This window comes from Orbicella franksi, chromosome 7 (assembly GCF_964199315.1).
Source record: "Orbicella franksi chromosome 7, jaOrbFran1.1, whole genome shotgun sequence".
Lineage (NCBI taxonomy): Eukaryota > Metazoa > Cnidaria > Anthozoa > Scleractinia > Merulinidae > Orbicella > Orbicella franksi.
The window spans coordinates 4,935,353-4,955,233 of NC_138151.1; the positions used below are offsets into that span (position 1 = coordinate 4,935,353).

General features: G+C 38.2%; 4 protein-coding genes across 4 annotated transcripts; 1 reads left to right on the plus strand and 3 right to left on the minus strand.

Moving 5' to 3' along the window:
• Positions 1-6: 6 nt before the first annotated feature.
• Positions 7-6,717, minus strand: LOC145491754 (uncharacterized). Its single transcript, XM_081471001.1, has 9 exons — positions 6,461-6,717; positions 6,320-6,333; positions 5,751-5,838; positions 5,370-5,385; positions 3,134-3,185; positions 2,740-2,787; positions 1,989-2,086; positions 1,223-1,393; positions 7-829 (listed from the first exon to the last, which is right to left on the minus strand). The coding sequence occupies exons 1-9, from the start codon at positions 6,628-6,630 to the stop codon at positions 746-748; spliced, it is 741 nt and encodes a 246-aa protein (XP_081327127.1). The 5' UTR covers positions 6,631-6,717; the 3' UTR covers positions 7-745.
• Positions 6,718-7,108: 391 nt separating this feature from the next.
• On the minus strand, positions 7,109-12,829 carry LOC145491752 (uncharacterized). Its single transcript, XM_081471000.1, has 7 exons — positions 12,490-12,829; positions 11,676-11,930; positions 10,678-10,814; positions 10,235-10,367; positions 8,803-8,838; positions 8,054-8,147; positions 7,109-7,345 (listed from the first exon to the last, which is right to left on the minus strand). Exons 1-7 carry the CDS (start codon positions 12,817-12,819, stop codon positions 7,254-7,256), a joined length of 1,077 nt encoding a protein of 358 aa, XP_081327126.1. The 5' UTR covers positions 12,820-12,829; the 3' UTR covers positions 7,109-7,253.
• A 122-nt stretch (positions 12,830-12,951) lies between these two features.
• Positions 12,952-16,385, plus strand: LOC145493546 (clathrin heavy chain linker domain-containing protein 1-like). Its single transcript, XM_081473045.1, has 2 exons — positions 12,952-13,871; positions 14,800-16,385. Exons 1-2 carry the CDS (start codon positions 13,089-13,091, stop codon positions 15,859-15,861), a joined length of 1,845 nt encoding a protein of 614 aa, XP_081329171.1. The 5' UTR covers positions 12,952-13,088; the 3' UTR covers positions 15,862-16,385.
• A 674-nt stretch (positions 16,386-17,059) lies between these two features.
• Positions 17,060-19,823, minus strand: LOC145493550 (dnaJ homolog subfamily C member 12-like). The gene is made up of 3 exons (XM_081473050.1): positions 19,568-19,823; positions 18,835-19,013; positions 17,060-18,020 (listed from the first exon to the last, which is right to left on the minus strand). The coding sequence occupies exons 1-3, from the start codon at positions 19,744-19,746 to the stop codon at positions 17,863-17,865; spliced, it is 516 nt and encodes a 171-aa protein (XP_081329176.1). The 5' UTR covers positions 19,747-19,823; the 3' UTR covers positions 17,060-17,862.
• Positions 19,824-19,881: the final 58 nt, after the last annotated feature.

Consider the following 19,881-nt stretch of genomic DNA (forward strand, 5'->3'; position numbering starts at 1 on the left):
ATTTGAATTGTTATTTTTATACAAAGTTCACTTTTTAATAACGAAAATATAATATCATTAGCTGCATTGGAGTTTGAAGAGGTAGCCTGCTTTCCCTTGACATTACAACATAAAGTTTCTTGCTACTTTTGAAAGCAAACGTTAATTTAAATAAGGGGAAATCAAAACTACCGGATGAAGTAAGAAAGACCGGAATAGCTTGATTTCAAAAAGAAAAAAAATCGAAACAAAAACACTCATACCGTTAACTTCATTGGAAGCTTTCGAGCTTAATGGCATCAAGGAAAATATAAGCAATAGTTCTTCAAAGAAGAGAGGAGTGGTGTTACGAAATTAATGCTGGAATCGTTTAGATCTCGAGCAGAAACTGTTTCCCGTTACGTGAATTTTCCACAATACCATTCAATTAAGTTATCTACATTACCCAGACGTTTTTTTGTACGCTAGAGTGTAGGAAGTTATGTAAAGAAAGATAATGAGAGCTCCTATGTAAATATAAGTTTTAAGAAAGTTTGAAAACAATCTTAGATAAGTTTATATCAGCCGAGAATTTTTTGTGTTGAACACAACAGAAGTGGCGTATTTAACATTTGGAACTGTTTGAGGAAAACAAAACAAGAAAAGACTTAAATTTATTTTCAATAAAACAGACTGAGGAAAAAACTGCTTGAGAAGTTTTCTTTAATATAAATAAGACGTGGGCTATATAGGATATTTGCGTCTTAGTTCTAACTATTTACTTCAGTTACGTTGCTGCCAGTAGTTCCTGTCGCATCTTTTTCAACTTGGTTATCCAGCGGGCCGTCTTAGTTTCTTCGTCTTCGTGAAGCTGAAGAAACAATGAAGATTAACACAAATGTTACACGAGTTGGTCGCAAGACTCATGTTCTGCCCTTTTCGAGGATTCCACCTAGCCTGGTTTGATGCTCCAAAGGAACTGGTTAGCATATGAAACTAACTAGTAAACGGTTGAACCTAAACTGTTGGCCGATAGTAGGCCAAGGGTTTTTTCGGGGAGCTGTTCTTCACAGTTACCTGTTACTTTATTGATCCAGCTGTTTGCATTAAATAGTGTCATCAGAGTCCCATATAACAAAATAGGAATAGTTAAAATAGGAAACGTTATCAAGAAACAAATTCCCAGTGACAACCATTTTAAAGTTAGCCCTTCACCAACATTTGACCCACCATAAGTTTATCTGAACCATAAAAACTCTCTTACCCATGAAGCAAACAGACCCTCCTTATCGACTGATTGTGTCATAACTGGCTGTGGTGTGGTCTTCACATCAGGTAAAGCAGCAGCAGTAGACGACGGAGTAACTTGTGACACTGTACCACCAGCGCCAAACATGGCTGCTTCATGACTATCATCTATGTCTTTTCCACCAAACTGTCAGAGAAATAAACAAGCAAACATTCAACAACAGCTGAGGCTAATCTGCAAGTGAACATTTGTTGACTTAATTAGTTGGCTCATTCAAATAAGCCAGTTTACACACTTCAATTTGCTGGGTTCATTTTTGCTTTCATTGAACTGCATAGATTAAAATAGGCTGTACAGGAACAGATTGATCTGATTTAGAATGCGCAATTAAAAATGTTTAAAAAATACTTTTTTCCAATTTTTACTAGCATTCAAAAACAGCCCTCCTTCATTGCTCCCCACCCTGAGTGGCACCTCACAATAGGGACGTCTGCGAGTTACTGGCAAAAATTTCAAACTGATGACTCATGGAAGGGAGCGCAGATGGCTGTTTTCGCAGGCTAAGCTTTTACAAATTTCCATAAAAAAATTTGCACCAAAAATCAAGGTCAATAAGAAATTAGCTACGAACTGAGCTAAGACAGTGCAACAGTTAGAATACGGGAGACAGTAAAACATTTGGTGCTTGGTAAGCTATGCCCTTGATCCAAAAAGTCTTCCATACAACCTTCTCAGCTCAAAACAATTCTTGGCAAAATATCTTAAAAGGAATTTCTGTTACCTGTTGGTCTTTCGAGCCTGCAGATGAACTGAATGACTGCGGCACAAACTCATTACTTTCTATCTGTAATATAGCCTCCTTGTTAGGTGCTAGCTGCTCTGTTGGAAAAATAATAAAAAAATCAACTGATAAATAATTTGTGAAAATAAACAGAAACACACCCTTATTGTCTTCTACCCCCATTTTCTTTGGATGGCAGTTTCCTATATACTCCCACCATAAAATAATTATCAACAACATTTACCACACTGAATTCAAATTATCCAATGAAATAGCAGAAAGTCCATGATAGCTGTCAAGTTTTTACATAGCAAAATGATTAAAAATAATAAACAATTATTGGATGAGATTTTTGTGATATCAGGAATAATCAAGGTTGAGGTAAGTGTTATCAGCTGAAGCCGAACACACCGAACACACCAAACACAGTTTATTTTCGACAAACCATGTTCTTACTTTACTGTCTGTGAACTTGACACTGTTCTTGGAAATCATGCATTGTACGTGCAACCTGTGGATTATTCAGTAATCTGCTAGCAGATTAGTGAATAATCTGTAGGTTGCGCTGTATCCCAGAATTAACTGTAGGCTTTTAGCCAATGAGAAGACAGATGACAACTACAATGTATAATAATAACATAAACACCACCAACAACAACAACAACACTAACACTAACACTAGCAATAACAGAAACAACAATAACAATAATAACAATAACAACAACAATAATAATAATATACAAGGACTCACTTAATTCCTTTGTAGCTTTGTCTCTTTTCAGGACTTCATCTTTGGATTCTGTTCACAAAATCATTAATAGAAAAGTGCATTTCAAGGTAAAGGGGCTCACTCACGGTATTTTGAGTTATTTTGGCCACAAACAAAAATACCTTTAAATGGTAGGAAACCTGAAAATAACAGTTTAATAAGATAGAAAAACACCAAAGAGATAATGATAAACCATAAAGGAACAAGGATGGCTAAGGATGGAGAAGATTAACACGGATTACAAATGATGAATTTGAAAAATTGAGTCTAAACTTTTCAATATACACAAAAGTTGTGACTGAGCTCCTTTAAGATTCACAATAAAATGGAAGTTGAAACAAAAGAAAAAAAACTCAAAATGATGTTCACACATTACCTGCTTTTGCCAGAGCTTTCTTCATCTTTTGTTTTGTTTTTTCCTTTGAGCTCTTTAAGAAAGAAGAGGTAAAATTTGTAATGAGATCTAAGTTGAAAAATGAAACAGAATCCAAAACTCATTTCACATTCTCCCAAATCCATGGTACACCCCAGATTTCAATAAAGATCCTATTTCTCTAAGGTTAGAAAGTTTGCAACTATGTAACTAACCAAGAGGAAGAGTATTGGTCAATATTATACTTCAGGGCACTGACTTGCCACTCTGGCCACATGGTAAATTTGAAACTAAAATATGACCACCTTTACTTTGGAAATATGTAAATGGCTTTGTTAAATACATGTGGCTGGCTCGTTCGTAACTTCTGGTCTCTTTTGTCCTTGTCTTCCTACCTCACCAATTCTTATCCTTGCTAATTGAACTCCGTTATTTCAAACTCAAAATCATTTCTCTTGGATTTGCCCTTCAGTCATTTACTATTGGCTATTTTCAAAGTTCTGCTATTTCAAACTGTTTTTGTTTCCCTCGAGAGCAACCTTGTTCCAGGGTCTCTCATCTTACCGTCCCCTGGAGTGAGCAAGGAGAGACCCTGGTTGGGTCTGGTCACGCGTCTCCCAGAATCTGGGGGATGACAATTAAGTTATTGAAGGGATGGGTGGCCTAGTAGGAATTTTGTCTATACTTAGCCTACGGTAGTGCGGGATGTGTTGTCACCAAAGTAAACCAAGAACGATATGTTCTGCAGCAATGTCCGGTGGCAATATTCTGCAAACGCTGAGGAAAACGGAAATCCAAGTCGCTGAAGGTTGTGTGGTTCGGTGAAGGACGTTACATATTGCAAAAATCTCCTCAAGAAGGCGAATGGAGAATTGCACACCACTGCCGAGGCTGTGTATGGAAGATCTTTGACTCATCTTTACCTCAGAATGAAGTGTAGGTCTTGTGAATGGCGATTAAATAATTTTAGAGAATTCAGGGCCTTTTTATTGATCATTGAAAGATAAGGTCACTTCGAAAGGAGCAAAAGGGTGAAAAGATTTACTGAAGTTTCTCTGTGCCATCGGTGCCCTGAACTTTGCAGAGCGTGAATGATAATACAACAAGCTCGTTGCGGCATTTCGCTGTCATTGCTGATAAACTGGATTTAACTTCGACCAAAAGGAGGCTAGAAAAAAAAAAATTTTTTTCTTGTGTTGTTAATAAATTAGTGTATGTGACTCCAACGGTTCGTGACAATTGTGCACATTCTCATTTAATTTTCGATCTCTTGACCTTTCTTTGTTTCATGCGTGTTTCTGAGGGGCACTTTTTATGCCGTGTTATTAAAAGAAATGGAAATTATATAATATTAAGTAGAGTGAAGTCGTTTGATTGTGTTACAGCATATTTTTAGAGGTCGTAGGTCTGCATGGTTTCCGCTGATAACTGCACGTCGTTTCTCAGAGTTTGACACCTCTGTATAAATTTGCCATGCCATGCTTATACTTTGTTTAGGTTTGTTTCTATTGCAAGATATGTTTTAAGGCTCTCAGTACTGGCTCTCCAGGGACAAAGAAAAAATATTCTGTGAACATATTGCTTACTTGCATTCTATATTGTGATGCCGGGCCCGGTTATTTGATTAGAACTGTTTGCAAGCACAGTGCGCTGCACGAATATCATATTTATCTTCGTCCAGTTTTTCTTCAGAGACTGCCATAGCTTTACTTTGAGAAAGCTATACATTTTCCTAGAGACATTCTTATGTTTTTTGCATCAATTTGATCAAGTGCATTCAAAGGAGAAACAACAATTACTGTGGGATGAAATTGCGCTGCTTGTCGTCGAGTTGACGTCCACAGTTGAAATATGACTGACTTACCATAAATCCAGTGGGTAAGACGGCTACACTGAAAATCAAGACCAGTAAATTTCCTCAAGGCAGGCTTGCTTAACCTTTAGGTAAATGTTGGAATATTATTCGAAATTTCAGCCTAAAAGCTAAGTATTGATAAACGGCGTGAGTAATGGAAGTCACAGCGCGATACTTTGAATTTGACAAAGCTCAACGCAACAAATTGCTTATTACAAAGGACCCCTCCCTGATGTTCTCAATTGTCAAAGTGGCACGTGACCAGACCCAACCAGGGTCTCCTCGCTCACTTCAGGGGGCGGTAAGATGAGAGACCCTGGGACGAGGTTGCCTCAAGAGTTCAAGATAACAGAGTTCAACTGTACAAACTTGCCACTAGCTCACCTGAGAACTTGAACTCCTGCATAAATAGAGAGAAAATGAATATTGTCAGAAACATCACTTCTGTTTTGGAGCCATTGCTGTTGTAGTTCAAGTTAGAAGAAAAGTCTTCTTGAGTAAGATGGCCTTAAGGTAGCTTATTTCTGTTTTGTGACAGAGCTCAACTTTTGCACACAAACCAACTCTCGAGAGTGCGCAGTATGACCTGAAAATCATCTTTAAAACTACCGGTACTGGTGCCCATCTCCCTTAAAACACTCAGTTGTTTGCATTTGCTAAATTTCATTTATATTTTCTTTGTTCAATTGTAGCATGTAATGGTAGAACAATAATAAGAGAAAGAAACAAACACCACAGAATATTTTACAAAGAGTTTTATCTTACTTTTTATCTTTTTTGCTTCTCCTGCTTTCATTGTCACTTGAACTACTACTATAGCTTCTGCTGCTGCTTGATCGGCTATACCTGCGATCTACAAATATATCACAACAGTGATTAACTGAGCAAATTAAGGGGTTCTGAGTAGAGTCTAGCTCACAAGTGCATTTCCTTGCATTTGCATTTGAGCTGCACATATGAACCAAGCTTTACATACCACTTGAAGGAACAAGCAATGTTTTGGGAAAATCATTTCAAATAAAGTTTCTGATTATTCCCAGGATTCTTATCACTTGAGTTAACTCTAACAAGGCAATGGTGGTACGGGGGGGGGGGGGGAGGGTACTTGATCCATGTTTAGCTATTATTATTATTTTTGGGGGGGCGGTGGGGGTGAGGGTGCTTGACCCACGTTTTGCCAGTTGGATGTGCAGTGTGCTGGGGGTTCGATTCCTGGCCCTACTCAGAATAAAGAAAGCCTTAAATACATGCCCTGGGTAGAACAGCACCCTTTATTCTAGAATTTTCTCTTGATTAACCTCGCTAAGAAAAAAGTTGGTTCAATGTCACCTTACCTTTTCGACTTGATCTGTGGTGTGACCCATGGAAGAAAAAGGAAAGAAAAACTAACGATAAGATTTAGCTACTTGGTTTAAACCATAGATAACAGGGGGAAGAAATAAGCTGGAGATTGTAGCCTGGGTTTTTATACAAACCTGCTGCGTCTGTAATCTTCATAACTACTGCTTCTTGATCTGCTTCGTTTTCGATCGCGGGATCTCGACCGCTTTCGCCGTTCTCGACTTCGACTTCTTCTTTCACGCTTCCTGGAAGATCTGTGTTTCTTTCGCCTATCGTCGTCCGAATCTGAGCTGTGTCTACCCATTACTTGCCGGCTAACTGAAAGGATCAAATGCAGCCGCCATGTTGGAATATAACAAATGCCCGAACAGTCTCAAGGGATTCCAGACACTTCGGGCTCGTTACCATTCTCGTCCCACAAACTACCTGTATCTCTTAACCGGCGGAGGCTTGGCGCGAGGAAAGGCAGGCTCTGGAGACCGTCTGTGGGGACACATGATTTCATTGGCTAGATTCTTCCTAATTCAACCTTGGTTTTCCATACCAAACTTATCCAACTCTTTGATCTCTAATTTAAAAACCGTTTGATTACAGCATCATATCTATGGACCTGAACATTTTAACAACAGGAATTCTGATCAAAATGGTCCAAAATGGCCATTCACGTTACAGAGGACCTAACTAAATACTCCCACCCTCTTCAGACTCTTTTTAGGAGGCAGTGAGTGATTGTTCTCACAAAAATAATGACAGTTCGACAGTTGCATGGAAGTGTTTTACAACCAGGCTTGTTCATTTGCATCAGGGTTGATAAACATACATGATTATTTTTGTTTGTGACCAGAATAACGAGACAAAAGACGGTTCAGAGCTGTATGGCTTTATTTAACAGAAAAATACTTGTCAGAAATCATCACATGTTAAACTTCAATCCCAGTTTACACCAGAGCCAAAGGTAACAACTTCATCGCTTCCAACTGGTTTGTAGGAGACACTCCACATGTTGTTGGGCACTGTCACTGCAAAAAAATAGCATTTTTGTGATTCACTTAATGTACAGAAAAGCAGGTCTTACCACAGGGAATAGCCAATGACAAGAATCGGGGTCATCTTTCTACCAGGGAGTCATGCTACCAAATTAACAGGTTACATTGGAGTAGTAGTTATTAGTGATACATTAGTTAGGTAGTTAGACTAATTTAAATTCAATATTGTTAAGTCCTGAGCGAAATACCATGTCTAAATAAAGATTTTACCTTCCTTACCTTACATTGATAGCAATTTGTGTCACAAGTCAAGTCTCCTCTTTGGGGGTGGAGTGGGGGTGGGGGTGGGGGTGGGGGTGGGGGGCATACTCCCAATAATGCACTATATAGGTATGTGCTGCAAGATAGGGTAGAGCTTTTGATCCCTAAATAGGGTAATCAATTTTCATTTGCTTCATCCTTAAAATATAGGGTCAGGGTTTAAGACTTTTCACCGCACACACCTATCTGAAAATTTATGGAAGTACCCCCTCCCTAGTATCTACCATGTGAAAAGTCAATGGAAATTCTGAGGGGGTGGGCATGGGGTTTCAAAAGCCAAAAATTTTAAGAAAAGTATTAGGGTTCAAAACTAAAAACTGTCCATGGATGGGGAGGGTATGGATATTTTCTGGAACAACACATTAGACTTACTAACAACTCCTAAGTGTTTTAAATAATATCCTAATTTTTAAAACTTACAAATTTCTCCTTGATCCAACTTTACTGAAATTTTGTGGCAGATGTTCCTGCAAATTTCATTAGGTTTCAAGAGGAATCTACCAGACCTTTTGACCTGAAAAAAGGGAAAGGATTAGGCACAAAAATACTTATAATATGCTATAGAAAGAACATTCTAATGATCATATTTTAGTGCCAAAATCTAAAAGGGCATTTGCCTTAGATTAGTGACTGTCATACATTTCTTTTAATGTTATTAGTATGATAATAATAGGCTTAACAAATGCTGAAAATCTCACCAAGACACAAAATCCCACGTTTGAAAAATATCCAAGACTGAGATTACAATGATTTTACATGGAAAAAAAACCCCCCAAAAACCAAAAAAACCCCCACAAAAACAAGACTCTTGACTCATCACAAAGGCTTCTGAGAATTCAGATCAGTCAGTAGTTTCCTATTCTATGACCACAAAAATGTTTTAGGTATCATTTGCGACCCCTTTCAGGGCTGTGCTCTAGAAGTGCCCGGGTTCCACAGGTGACTACCTATTGACTTTGAGTGACTGGAAAAACTTGCTTTTTTCATATAGGCTTATTAATAAGTGCTGGGCACCCAGGAATTCACAGTCATAGGGACCTTTTTCTTAGAGCACGGCCTTCCCTTTAATTGCACATCAAGTCAATTTGCAGTGCTGATGATCGTCTTACTTGTTACTTTCTACTTGAAAATGTATGGATATTATATGTAAGCAAAATTTCAATGTATACCTGAGCTATCCAAGTGGCTGAGGAATCCCAGTTAACCTGAAATGAGTAGGCCATAACATTACATATTAAATAAAGTGACATAAATCCTTGCTGTCACTTGATAATTTCGGCTGTCAAATCTATCTATTGGTCTTCAAGTACCAAACTGATTCAAACTTACAGTGTTGGATCTGGGGGAGGGGCCCGGGGGACCTGCCCCCCTTATTGTTGGTAAAAACAAAAAAGAAATTGCAGAAGGAAGAAAAGTCGGCAGTGCAAGCAAAAAAAAAAACCACCCCCACCCCCCCTTAGTTCAAGGTCTGGATCCGCTACTGGCTTAAGCATCCATCATCAAGTTATGATACACATAGGGTGGTTTAAGAGTTGCTAAATCCATTGACTCCTGGAGCTTTTTACCAAAAATGCATTTTTTTGGACATTTTGGAGATTTTCAGGCTGGATATGGGTCAAATTAGCCCCAATCATCTCAAAAAGGCATTTGCAACATGATAGCATGCCTTCTTTCCACTAGGATCACGTTTTACAACATTTTTGCTCAGGCATGCACAGAAATCAAAATGTCTTTAGGCTTTTTGATTTTTTAATTTTTTTTTTCGCTTTCCCTTTTTCTCCTTTTATTTTCTTTTTGCTGCAGTGATTGACTTTCTACTAGGCTTGCTTCCAGTTTAAAACACTCTGAGAAGGCATCATTGAGACAGGCAACTTTTGCCATGGAGTAGCCACATGACTTGTAGTGCCAGGAAATTTTGCTCTGAGTTTTTCACTCAACTTTTTGAGCATTTTTGTGCAAATCTCAGGCTCCATTGGGCCGATCACTCTGATCTGGGTATCATTGGAACAATCTTTTCCCCCTGCAGAAGTTGAGCATAGATGATGCCAATTTTGGTCAAGGGTGATGACGTCAGAAGTGGAAGAAAAGCCAAGGCTTGTCACAGCTAGTTACGGCTGGCACAGGAGTCAATGGGTTAAGGTGCAGCTGAGAGCAACGTTAGCTTCTTGACTGCTCTCAGTGTGCATCGTAACTCAAGATGATGCATAGGTTAGCTTTTCTCTGACACGCCATGAAGGTGCGTCTCATTGGCCAACAATGCACCGTCATGTATTCTGACTCTTATTGCCTACCTTTGCTAGCTATGTTGTAAAGCATCTTAGCCAATCAACGAGCAAAGGACAACTGGAGACACAATTTATTTGTTGTCACTTTGCATTGACTACCTTCCAAACTTATTCGGTTTTTGATTGGCATACATGTGTAGCTCAAAATTATGTCATTGTGTAAACCAGCAATAAGGAGACGAAAAAAGTTATTGTTTCTTCAAGAATGAGCCTGCATAACAGGTGTAGAACAGGTTCGGGGAGTGAGGAAGGGATTGGAAGAAATTTTGTCAGTTGCCTCCCCTACCATGTCAAAGTGGTGACCTGAAAAACTTACATTCAATGTCTTGTTTTCTCCTGAAGAGACTATGAACCAGTTTCCTTCAACTGCCTCGGCCATTGGTGGCAGAAAGTAAGGACGTCTATAATATTGGCGGAACACTTTGGCTGACTCCTTCTCACAGTTGTCCCTGTTAGAAAACACAAACTATTCAAGGCCATGTGTCATACATGTATTTTAGAACAGACTTAACCTTGTAACCTTCAGTAATAATCATTGGTTCTAGTCTAGAATGTGTTGTTACAGAAAATATCCAATACTCCTCCCATGAAGGGATTTTTGGTTTGAACCTCCTCCCATCCTTCTAGAAATTCCAGTTTTGGTTCCTAACTTTCCTTTAAAATGTTTGGCTTTTGAGATTTCCAATAACCCTCTCTCAGGTGGGCATGGATATTTTCTGGGACCACATAACATATTTTTTTGTTTCCAAGGATGTTTACCAGAAAGCCTGAAAGTTTGGTTGTTCCCCACTCTTGGCAGCTGCCAGTAAAAGCTGTGGACTGCTAAACTCTGGTGTGGTGCTCTCAAACTGACATTCCTTGCCGGAATGTCTCAGTACTTCATTCTTCTCATACATCTGGCAACAAATGAGATGTTTAGTTGAAATCACGAGCATCAGAGTTCTAGAGGAGCTTTTGTAGCACTATTCAAACTTTCTGACATAAATATACTTTGATTCCAAGAATTTGACTATTGATAAATGCTTAGTCAGAGTCATTGCCAGTTAGCCTGAACAGTAGTAACTCTAGCTGCAAGCTTCATCACATTTAGTTGAAACATATGCAAATGTTTCAAATTACAATGATCACAGCAACTAGTAAAAACTTGCCAACACTGCCTGTTGGCCTTTTGATGTTGGAAAATTGCAAAATGCATTTATGTGTCCATTCAAAGTGTTTTGTCATTATTGCACAGGGAAGGGGAGAGGCAAAATGTTTGACAATTGAAGAGCTGCGACAATATTTTGTGACAAGGCTTTAGGCTTGTTTTCTGCTGGTCTCTTGAGGCTTTTCTACTATTTTGGACTCCCTTCCTGAACAGTGCCTGGTAATTGAACCTATTCCACTTAAGTTGGTACCTTTTAGGGGTCAAATAAAGCTTGCGCCACACCCAGATTGGTCTCCTTTAGGGGTTCAGGAGTCAGACTTGGATTTAACCAATCAATAAACTCAGAAAACGCTACTAATCAACATCATTATTAGGATGGAGGCAGAAGTGTGTTAATTTGTTAAAAAACGGAAAATGTATTGTTCCAGAAATTATATATATATATATATCAATATCTATCCCACAGAGGGATTTTTGGTTTGAACCCTATCCATCCTCTCATCCCTCTGGAAATTCCAGTTTTGGTTCATACTTCCCTATAAGAAGTTTGGCTTTTGAGAACTCTCTCTCTGGTATGGTAATATTTTGAAACCCCACAATCAGACTTTACCTCAGCCAAGAAATCAACATCAAACTTTTCCTGGGCATCCCATTCCTCCATAGCATCAGTGACAATCACAGCAACATTGGAGAATAGATAATCATCAGCTATGGTGCTTTGACTAACATTAGAAACTCTCTTGATATTTCTGAGTTTTCTGCAGACATTGCAATCTTCTTCGGTCATCTCATCATTAACATAGTAGGGATTATCAATGATGCACTCATGATCGTACATAACTGTCCAGTCCCAGTATGGGAGGCCCTAATAGTGGGGAGATTTAGAAAACCAAATGATGTGGTAGTACTGTAGCTCTAGTACAAATAAACAAAACAATACCACTTTGCATCTGGAAGCCAGGACTCAAGTCTAACTTCTCAATACACTCACTTTTCAAAAATTAGAGCTATAGATGCAAATTTTATCAAGCCAAAAAATTTTTTTGTGAATACTTTGAGCAGATAAAAGTTAGTTATTAAGAATAACTAAGTTGTGGTTTAAATGTATTTTTCATGTGAACATTTTTCCAACCAGTTTGATTTTTACTTTCCTTTTGTTGCAGATAAATTATCCTAATTTGAAACAAAGGGAAATAAAAATTCAAACCAGGTCATACAATTTTACACAACAAACAATTTTAACCACTATGTTGACCAAACGATAAGTATAATACTAATATACAGGTAAACGTAAACTAAGTCTTTATATTTCATATTCATATTTCCACATAAGCTTAACGTCTAGCAAAACTTTTCAGAAAAAAATAAGCTCAAAAAAAATTAAGACAACGAAAAAGAAAAATAAATCCATATGTATACTTCACCTTCATGGCTATAAACTTGCCATAAATACAGATTTGACGGTAAGCAGGATCATAAGCAAACAAAAAGGCAATCACGGCAACCAGTATAGCAAACGAGAACAACCGCCTTAGCCATTTGATGTGCCTTTCTCTGCTTTGGAGGGAAAGAAGAGGTTGTGCACATTGCTCTATTTGAGGCTGTGTGTAGCCAGCTTTGGTACAAAATTCATACAGTTGGCGAATTTCATTGTCGATCAGATTAACCTTTTCCTTCAAAGAAAGGCTCTTTTCATCCTCTGTAACATTCGAAGACAACGTAGGAAAAGCGAATTCAAGTTCCTTGTCTGCCATTTTCGATCAACGCGAATTTGCGGGTCTATCGATTAAGTACTGAAACAAAGACGTCCTCTGATTGGCTAATTTCCTTGAATAACCAATCAGAGCTTTTTTTTTATTCTCTATCGCTTGACGACTGATATTCAGCTGTGGCAACGAAGAGAGCCCGAAGCTATGGCTGAAAATTATTATTGACTTTTAACTTGCACTTTGATGCTGTTCTTTTTGGAACAAAGTCATATTGGAAAGAGGCATTTATCCCTCAAACGATTACTCTTGGAGTCATGCAATCCAGGAGATCTTCCAGTCCACTTTCAGTGTATTCACATCGAAACTCAAAATCACCTCTTAGTTCGAGGGAATTTAGAGAGAGGAAAATTGGGCTGCCTGGCGCCGATCTTCGAGAAATAGAAATTAACATTGCGGATGAACTTCGACGAGTCAAGTTTCATCCGGACTACAGCAGGCAAGAGTGTTATATGGTGTATAAACATGCATTTGACCAACTTATTGAAAACAAAGCTGTCGTTTATAAGTCGATCTTGTCACAGATCAAAGCCGAGTACGAAGAGTTTATTGAGACTCTAGAAAGAGGTGAAAGTCAAACTGTTTATCTTCAAGGAATGCTGAAGGCTTTGCTGTCAGAGAAAGCGAACGTAAGGCACTTTGTACAGAGGGGTGATGAACTGGAAGAAAAAATGACAAAGCTGAAAAAACACAACACACAGCTCAGGCAAAAACTTAACACGATAAGAGCCGAAAGAGCGCGAAGGATAGCCTCGGCAGAAAGTAAATCGATGCATTCCGTCGTGAAGGAGACACGACTTTTAATTCCTGGATTATCTCTCAGTGATCTCACTGACATATCGTCTTTGAAGAAGACATTAATACGATTAGAAGCTCAAGTAAAGGAACTGAAGGAAGCTACAACGACTAAATTTGCAGAGAAGGGTCAGAAGCAGATTCTGAAACAACAGCTAGCGAAAAAGGAAAATGCCAGAGATCATGAATTTACAAATCATGAGAAACTGCAGGATCGCTGCGAGACCCTAAAGGTTGCAATTGAGGTAAGACTAGAAGGCGCTCCTATCACCCCGCCTCCTCCCCACTCAAATACTATCAATGCTAAGCTGGAGAGAATGGATGGAGGGATGGGGGTTCGGCTTTGGCCAGACCATTTGATCCAAGCTCAGAGTCTCAGAGCTTCTGCACAAGTGTTACATTCCTGGGCATTGTGGATGGCGAAAAGAGTTATTAACAATCTTAAGAAAAGAGTCATGCTAAGAAAATATGCTTGCTGATTGGTTAAAAGTTGTCTTTCTATAACTCGATAGAAACACAGAACTAGCACGAGCTGTTGACATAATGATGACACGAGCAAAGAGAACTTACATTTTGATAATCAAGGTTAACAAGTTGTTTTCCTTTTTTCGTTGCAATGTTTTCTAAAAGAAATAGAAAACATGTTCTCCTTGTTTCTATTGAGTTATAGAAACACTCGTGAAAGTTTGGGAGAACTTGAAAAAGCTGTTGAAACACTTGCCTGCGGCTCGTGTTCCCACAGCATTTCTCGTTCTCCCAAACTTCCACTTGTGTTTCTATAACTCAATAGAAACATGGTACATGTTTTCTATTTCTTAATTAACAGTCAGTCTGTCTCTCTTCTTCCTGCCCCCTATGGCATGGGAGTGGGGGGGGGGGGGGGGGGGGAGACAAGAAAAACAGAGACCCTGGAAATAGGGTTTTGGGAAGATGATTGCTGCGTCCTCCTTCCTTTCCACTTAACAATATTGGCAAATGGGTTAGATACCAATAATAATCATATCACATAAGTCCAGCCATCTTCATTGCTTTAGAGAAGAGTATGGGAGGTATATGATCTCCTCTTTCAGTTAAGACAGGTTATTAGCCTGTGTTCATTTTGAAGAAGATGATATGAATACTACATTTGATTGCCAGATAGTCTGAAATTTGAATTTGCTTTTTCACAATCAGGCAGGAAGATCGGTGGTTGATAATCCAGACCAGGATGTGCACATTACTGATGTTGTATTCCGAGAACTAGCAAAGTATGGCAACAGCAAGTATGGAAAGAAAAGTGATTCACTGCAGTTCTTTGCAAGCTTTGATGAGGATGATCCCTTAAAGAAGAAAGAAGCAGAGCGCTTAATTGAATACGTTGATCACTTCAACAATTTATTTGACTTTGGCCAGTTTGAATTGGCTGCAATGCATGCTGCCAACTCACCAATGGGAATTCTCAGAACTTATGAAACAATGATTAAATTCAAACAAGCTGAGGTCCAGGAAGGTGAAGTGTCTCCTCTATTGATCTTTTGCGATGCCCTGATGGCGACAGCATCTGCGGCACAGCCTCTAACTGGAGCCATGTCCTCTGAGTGTATTCGATGTGCTCTGAGTCAAGGACGTCTTGATCTGGCTACACACTGGCTTGCCCAAGAAAAGCTAACGTACTCCATCCCACTAGGTGATGCTTTTCGTAGTTATTGCAAATGTGAACAAAACTGTACCTGCACATGCCTGCCTCTGGCACAAACTATTTACATGAAAGTTGGTGCCCATCACCAAGTGATTGCTTGCCTTTGTGGACAGCAAAAGTTTTCAATCATGTTGAACTATGCACGGAAACACGCAAAGTTCACAACGGAGGATTACAGAGCCATCTTATTAAGGAATCCTTCGCCTGAACTGGCTAAGCTTATGCTAAGCAGTCCTGGGCCCGATAGAAAGGTTGGCCTACTAAGCTTTGCCTCTGTTGTCGGAGCTCTTCTAGATGACAACCAACACAAGATGCTGCTGAACGTGTTAAGGCATCTCTCCCAGAGTAACACTGAGGATTTGTCTGCAGTGATGACAGATGCCTTGTTTAACGAAACAAAGAGTGACAACATGGATATGGACAGATGGTTACAGGTTGTTAACATGTGCCAGGAAGAAGGGTTGCTGGAAATTGGTGTTGAAATACTTTCAATGTTGACCATAAGAGATGCCTTGAACAAAGCATCTATTGCTTTCAGCATGGATTACATTTCCTAATTCCACATTCTAGTGCGATTTTTCAAATGTTTGTTTGAGTCAAAATTTGAAAACACAGCTTTATTTCTATGCTTAGGCTTACTGTCCACACTAATCCGTCGTGAAAGCAGAGCTTTTTGAAAACGCCCTTCAAACTGGAAGAAGTTTTGCATTTTCATGTGGGAAACTGAGATTTTTGAAAATGATGAAGTCACAATAATGATAAATCATGTAATTTCCCTGTCCGGGTTTCCCGCAAACACAAATCCAAAATGATCGGTGATTGTTGTGTTTTCAAATTTCTCTGGCGTAGGGTGGCTGAAAACATTTGATGGGTTTTCAGAGAGAAAACACAGTTTTCAAATTTCTCCGGCATAATGTGGATGGGCCTAAACCTTTGTTTGAATCAATGTTAGCATCAAACAGAAACGTTGTGGAATCTAATTAAGACATACTTTATTCTTGAATGATAAGATGAAGCCACTACTACAAAATTCACTCACACAATAACACAATATTAAGTAATATTTAATACTTACTTAGACCTGAACAACATTTGTAGTTCAAGGAAACTTCAGAGTTTTTCTTCACAAGTAAAAATAATGTAAGCTTCTTCTGATACATGTAAAATTGCAAACTTAGGACAATAATAAAGTGTTGCATGTAATATTTAACTCTAATCTGTGATCAGGCCACACTAAGATATGTCTTTTGTTTTCTTACATGTAGTTTGTCAAGAGTAAAGGGAAAAGAAGCACAACAGAACCTGCCATTTCCTGCTATTTCCCGATTCATGCTTTTCCCTTCTTGCTTGATACTTAAAACCTTTAGTTAATATGTAACCCTTTTTGTGTGAATTCTTTGTGAAAACCTGTGGATTTTGTAAAATACTAGTAGTAATCAAAGATCATGAGTGCGCTTGACACCGTCACTTTCATATATATACCTTAAATGACTTAACTAGCTGACTTTCAACCTCGGTCTATTGCTAAAATCAACATTTTTTATGAACAACTGAGGTTTTACACAGACAGATATAGAGTCAAAGTCCATGCCAGAGAAGAGGTCCCCTGTATAGACTGCGATGGCTGATTTGCTGTTCAAATGTTGTGTGATGGCACCAGTTTCCATAGACTCGCAAAAATAGTAGGCCTTCAAAATTTCATGTTTTGATGTAAACTCAGCATGAATTCAAAACGTAAACAAAAGAACAAGTTTAAACTCTGGCCTGTAAGCAATTTTAAAGCTCCCATTCGATTTGCATTTATGAAAATCTTCTCATTTGCCTAAAGGGAAATTCGGTTTGGTTTGCACAATTTCATAATTCAGGCTCTGCGTCTATGCCAAGTTTTGTTTATTTTTAATTTACTTTCAATGACCTGAGACTAAAGGGGACCAGAACAACATAATCATTTACATTCATGTAAAATAAATAAACTGTTATTCACTAAGCGGTTTAATTTGCTGTTCTTTCTTTTGGGGGGCGGGGGTAAAATTGGTGTCCCCTATAGATAGATAGATAGATAGATACACAGGTCTCGAATTTTTATGCATTATGCGATTAGATCTGTGTTCTGTTGAACACAATGACTCAATTTTCATCTACTTATACTATTGACCATAAATATTATCAATTTTTTGAAAGTGAGTATATTTCCACAGACTGTGATTATATTTTACATGATTGTACAAAGTTCTGCCATTACACTTGTAAGTGCCCATTTGGAACTCATACTATTTCTGTACAAGTTGATTGAGTCAAAGCAGTTAAATACAAACTATAGAATTTTCAAAGAGTCGAGTCTGCTTACTCCACTGCATACAAGTTAAATATTTATATTCAAAATGTACCATTTACATTGTACTGTCAACTTTGACTCTGTCAGCTTTTGATCAATATTGGATTCAAAATCTCAGATCTATGGATCAGCGTCAATGAAGTATGAAGTTTCCAACGAATAAACCATCTTCTGAACACTGGTACTAATTACCACTATTTGATCACAAACTGTGGATAACCATTTAAATCTCATATCTTCTAAACTTGCTGATGTGTGTTCCTCTCTTTGAAGTCCAGCGTCGTCTGTGCTGTGACTTTGATATGCTCAAGATGGCATCATTGGATAACTTAAGACGCTTTGCCTTAAGATTTTCATCTAAGAATTCCTCTTGAGGGTCATCTGATGAAATGCAATGGAAACAAAATTTTAAGCGGTTATTAAATTTTATTCATAGTGGCTTGGGTAGTGATTAACAAAACTGCTGGAAATATGCCTCTTCACCTCTTACACCATAAGCCTAAACCAATTACACAATTTTCAACAGGTTGCCTTCAATCAATCAATCAATCAATCAATCAATCAATCAATCAATCAATCAATCAATCAATCAATCAATCAATCAATCAATCAATCAATCAGTCAGTCAATCAATCAATCAATCAAACAATCAATCAAATAATCACTCGAAAATATCGGAGCAACTTCAGAATACCTGGCCACTTTATTTACATGTGTCGGTGGGCTTTGAAGAACGAGGTATATAACAATAGTTGCTATTCTTATTCAATGAGATGCTAATAAGTGGCCGGGTATTCTGGAGTTTAGCCAAAATATCTAGCGAAAGGTACAGACCCTCTACTAATATTGAGGACACTTAACAAGAAATTATAAAATAATATTAATACAGCTACCAAATTGTCAATTAAAACTAGAAATTCAGCTACAATAATCATATTAAATAAATTATTTGATTTAAAAAGCTAAAAATTAAGTATTTACAAAGAAAAACTGCATTATCAGGCTTTAATAAGGTTTGTAGATGTTTCAAAATCCACTAGGGTAACCTAGCCAGGTAGGTCATTTCAATGTGGAGCCCTCTAAGACCTCTAGGTAATTACTGAGACGTTAGTACATAATTTTCAATATATGGAAAAGTAAATATATTTAATTTATCTCTTTGGTCTTTTCATCCACGGGACAGATTTTGTGTTACCTTTTCTGTGGTCAAGCATAAGCTCTTTCCTGGGCTTGGCTGCCCAATGCAATGATGTGTGCACCGCTCCACTCAGCTCTACCCATTGTTCATACGGCACCGCTATTCCAGAGCGGCGCCAGAAGTCGTACCTCTTCCTGCTTTCTTCATTGCACAAAACGTTACGAGCATTTTGCAACCTAGAACAGGAATCCGGTCACTTTAATCGACAGGGGTGAACTTATGACAACTTACTTTTTTTAGTTTTAAAGTTGTAAGCCGAAAAACAAACAACGGCTTCAATATATTTTGGTCACGTATTTAACATGTTTCTAAAAAGATAAACAAATTCTTCACACCCAGTCACCGCCCACGTAATCTAACTTTTCGTTCAGGAACTTTATTTCTACTCCTGTGTGTACGATGTTTACAATGGTAAAGTACTCTTAACTTGTAAATACTGAAATAGCTGGCTGCTATTTTAAAGTATCTTAGCTTAACGAAGTAGTAAACTTGAGCTCAAATTGAACACTTAACCTATGCCGTTATGCTGCGTAGCAAATAATCAAATATGTATCTCAAAATTACGGCAAAACTTTTCTTGCCACTGTAAATATCAGTAGGAAAATCCAAAAAATACTGAAAACCTCATTCTCAGTAGGTTTTAAAAAACCCTAAGAAATCTGTTTAATTACGAATTACTGCCACAAAAGAAAGTCTTTCCTGGTCCGACAAGCGACCCAAGTAAGCTTACCTTTCGAACAACTTTGCCGTGTTATGATCACCAGGGTTTTTGTCCGGATGAAGAAGTTTGGCCTTTTGTCGGAACTCTGCGTTAATCTGGTCCGTGGAAGCTAGTTCATCACAGCCTAAGAGAGCGTAAAAATCATCTTTTTTGATTTTGTTGATCAACACATCGAAGAAGTCTTCCATCTTCGGAAACCAACAAACTTTCTCATCGACGCAACAAGCAAAACAACAATAAAGTTCTTCATTAGGGGAGGGGATGGTCAAAAGTAGAAAAATCCATGCTCTTACATTTTTGTCCAGATTTAGGAAGATTTTATT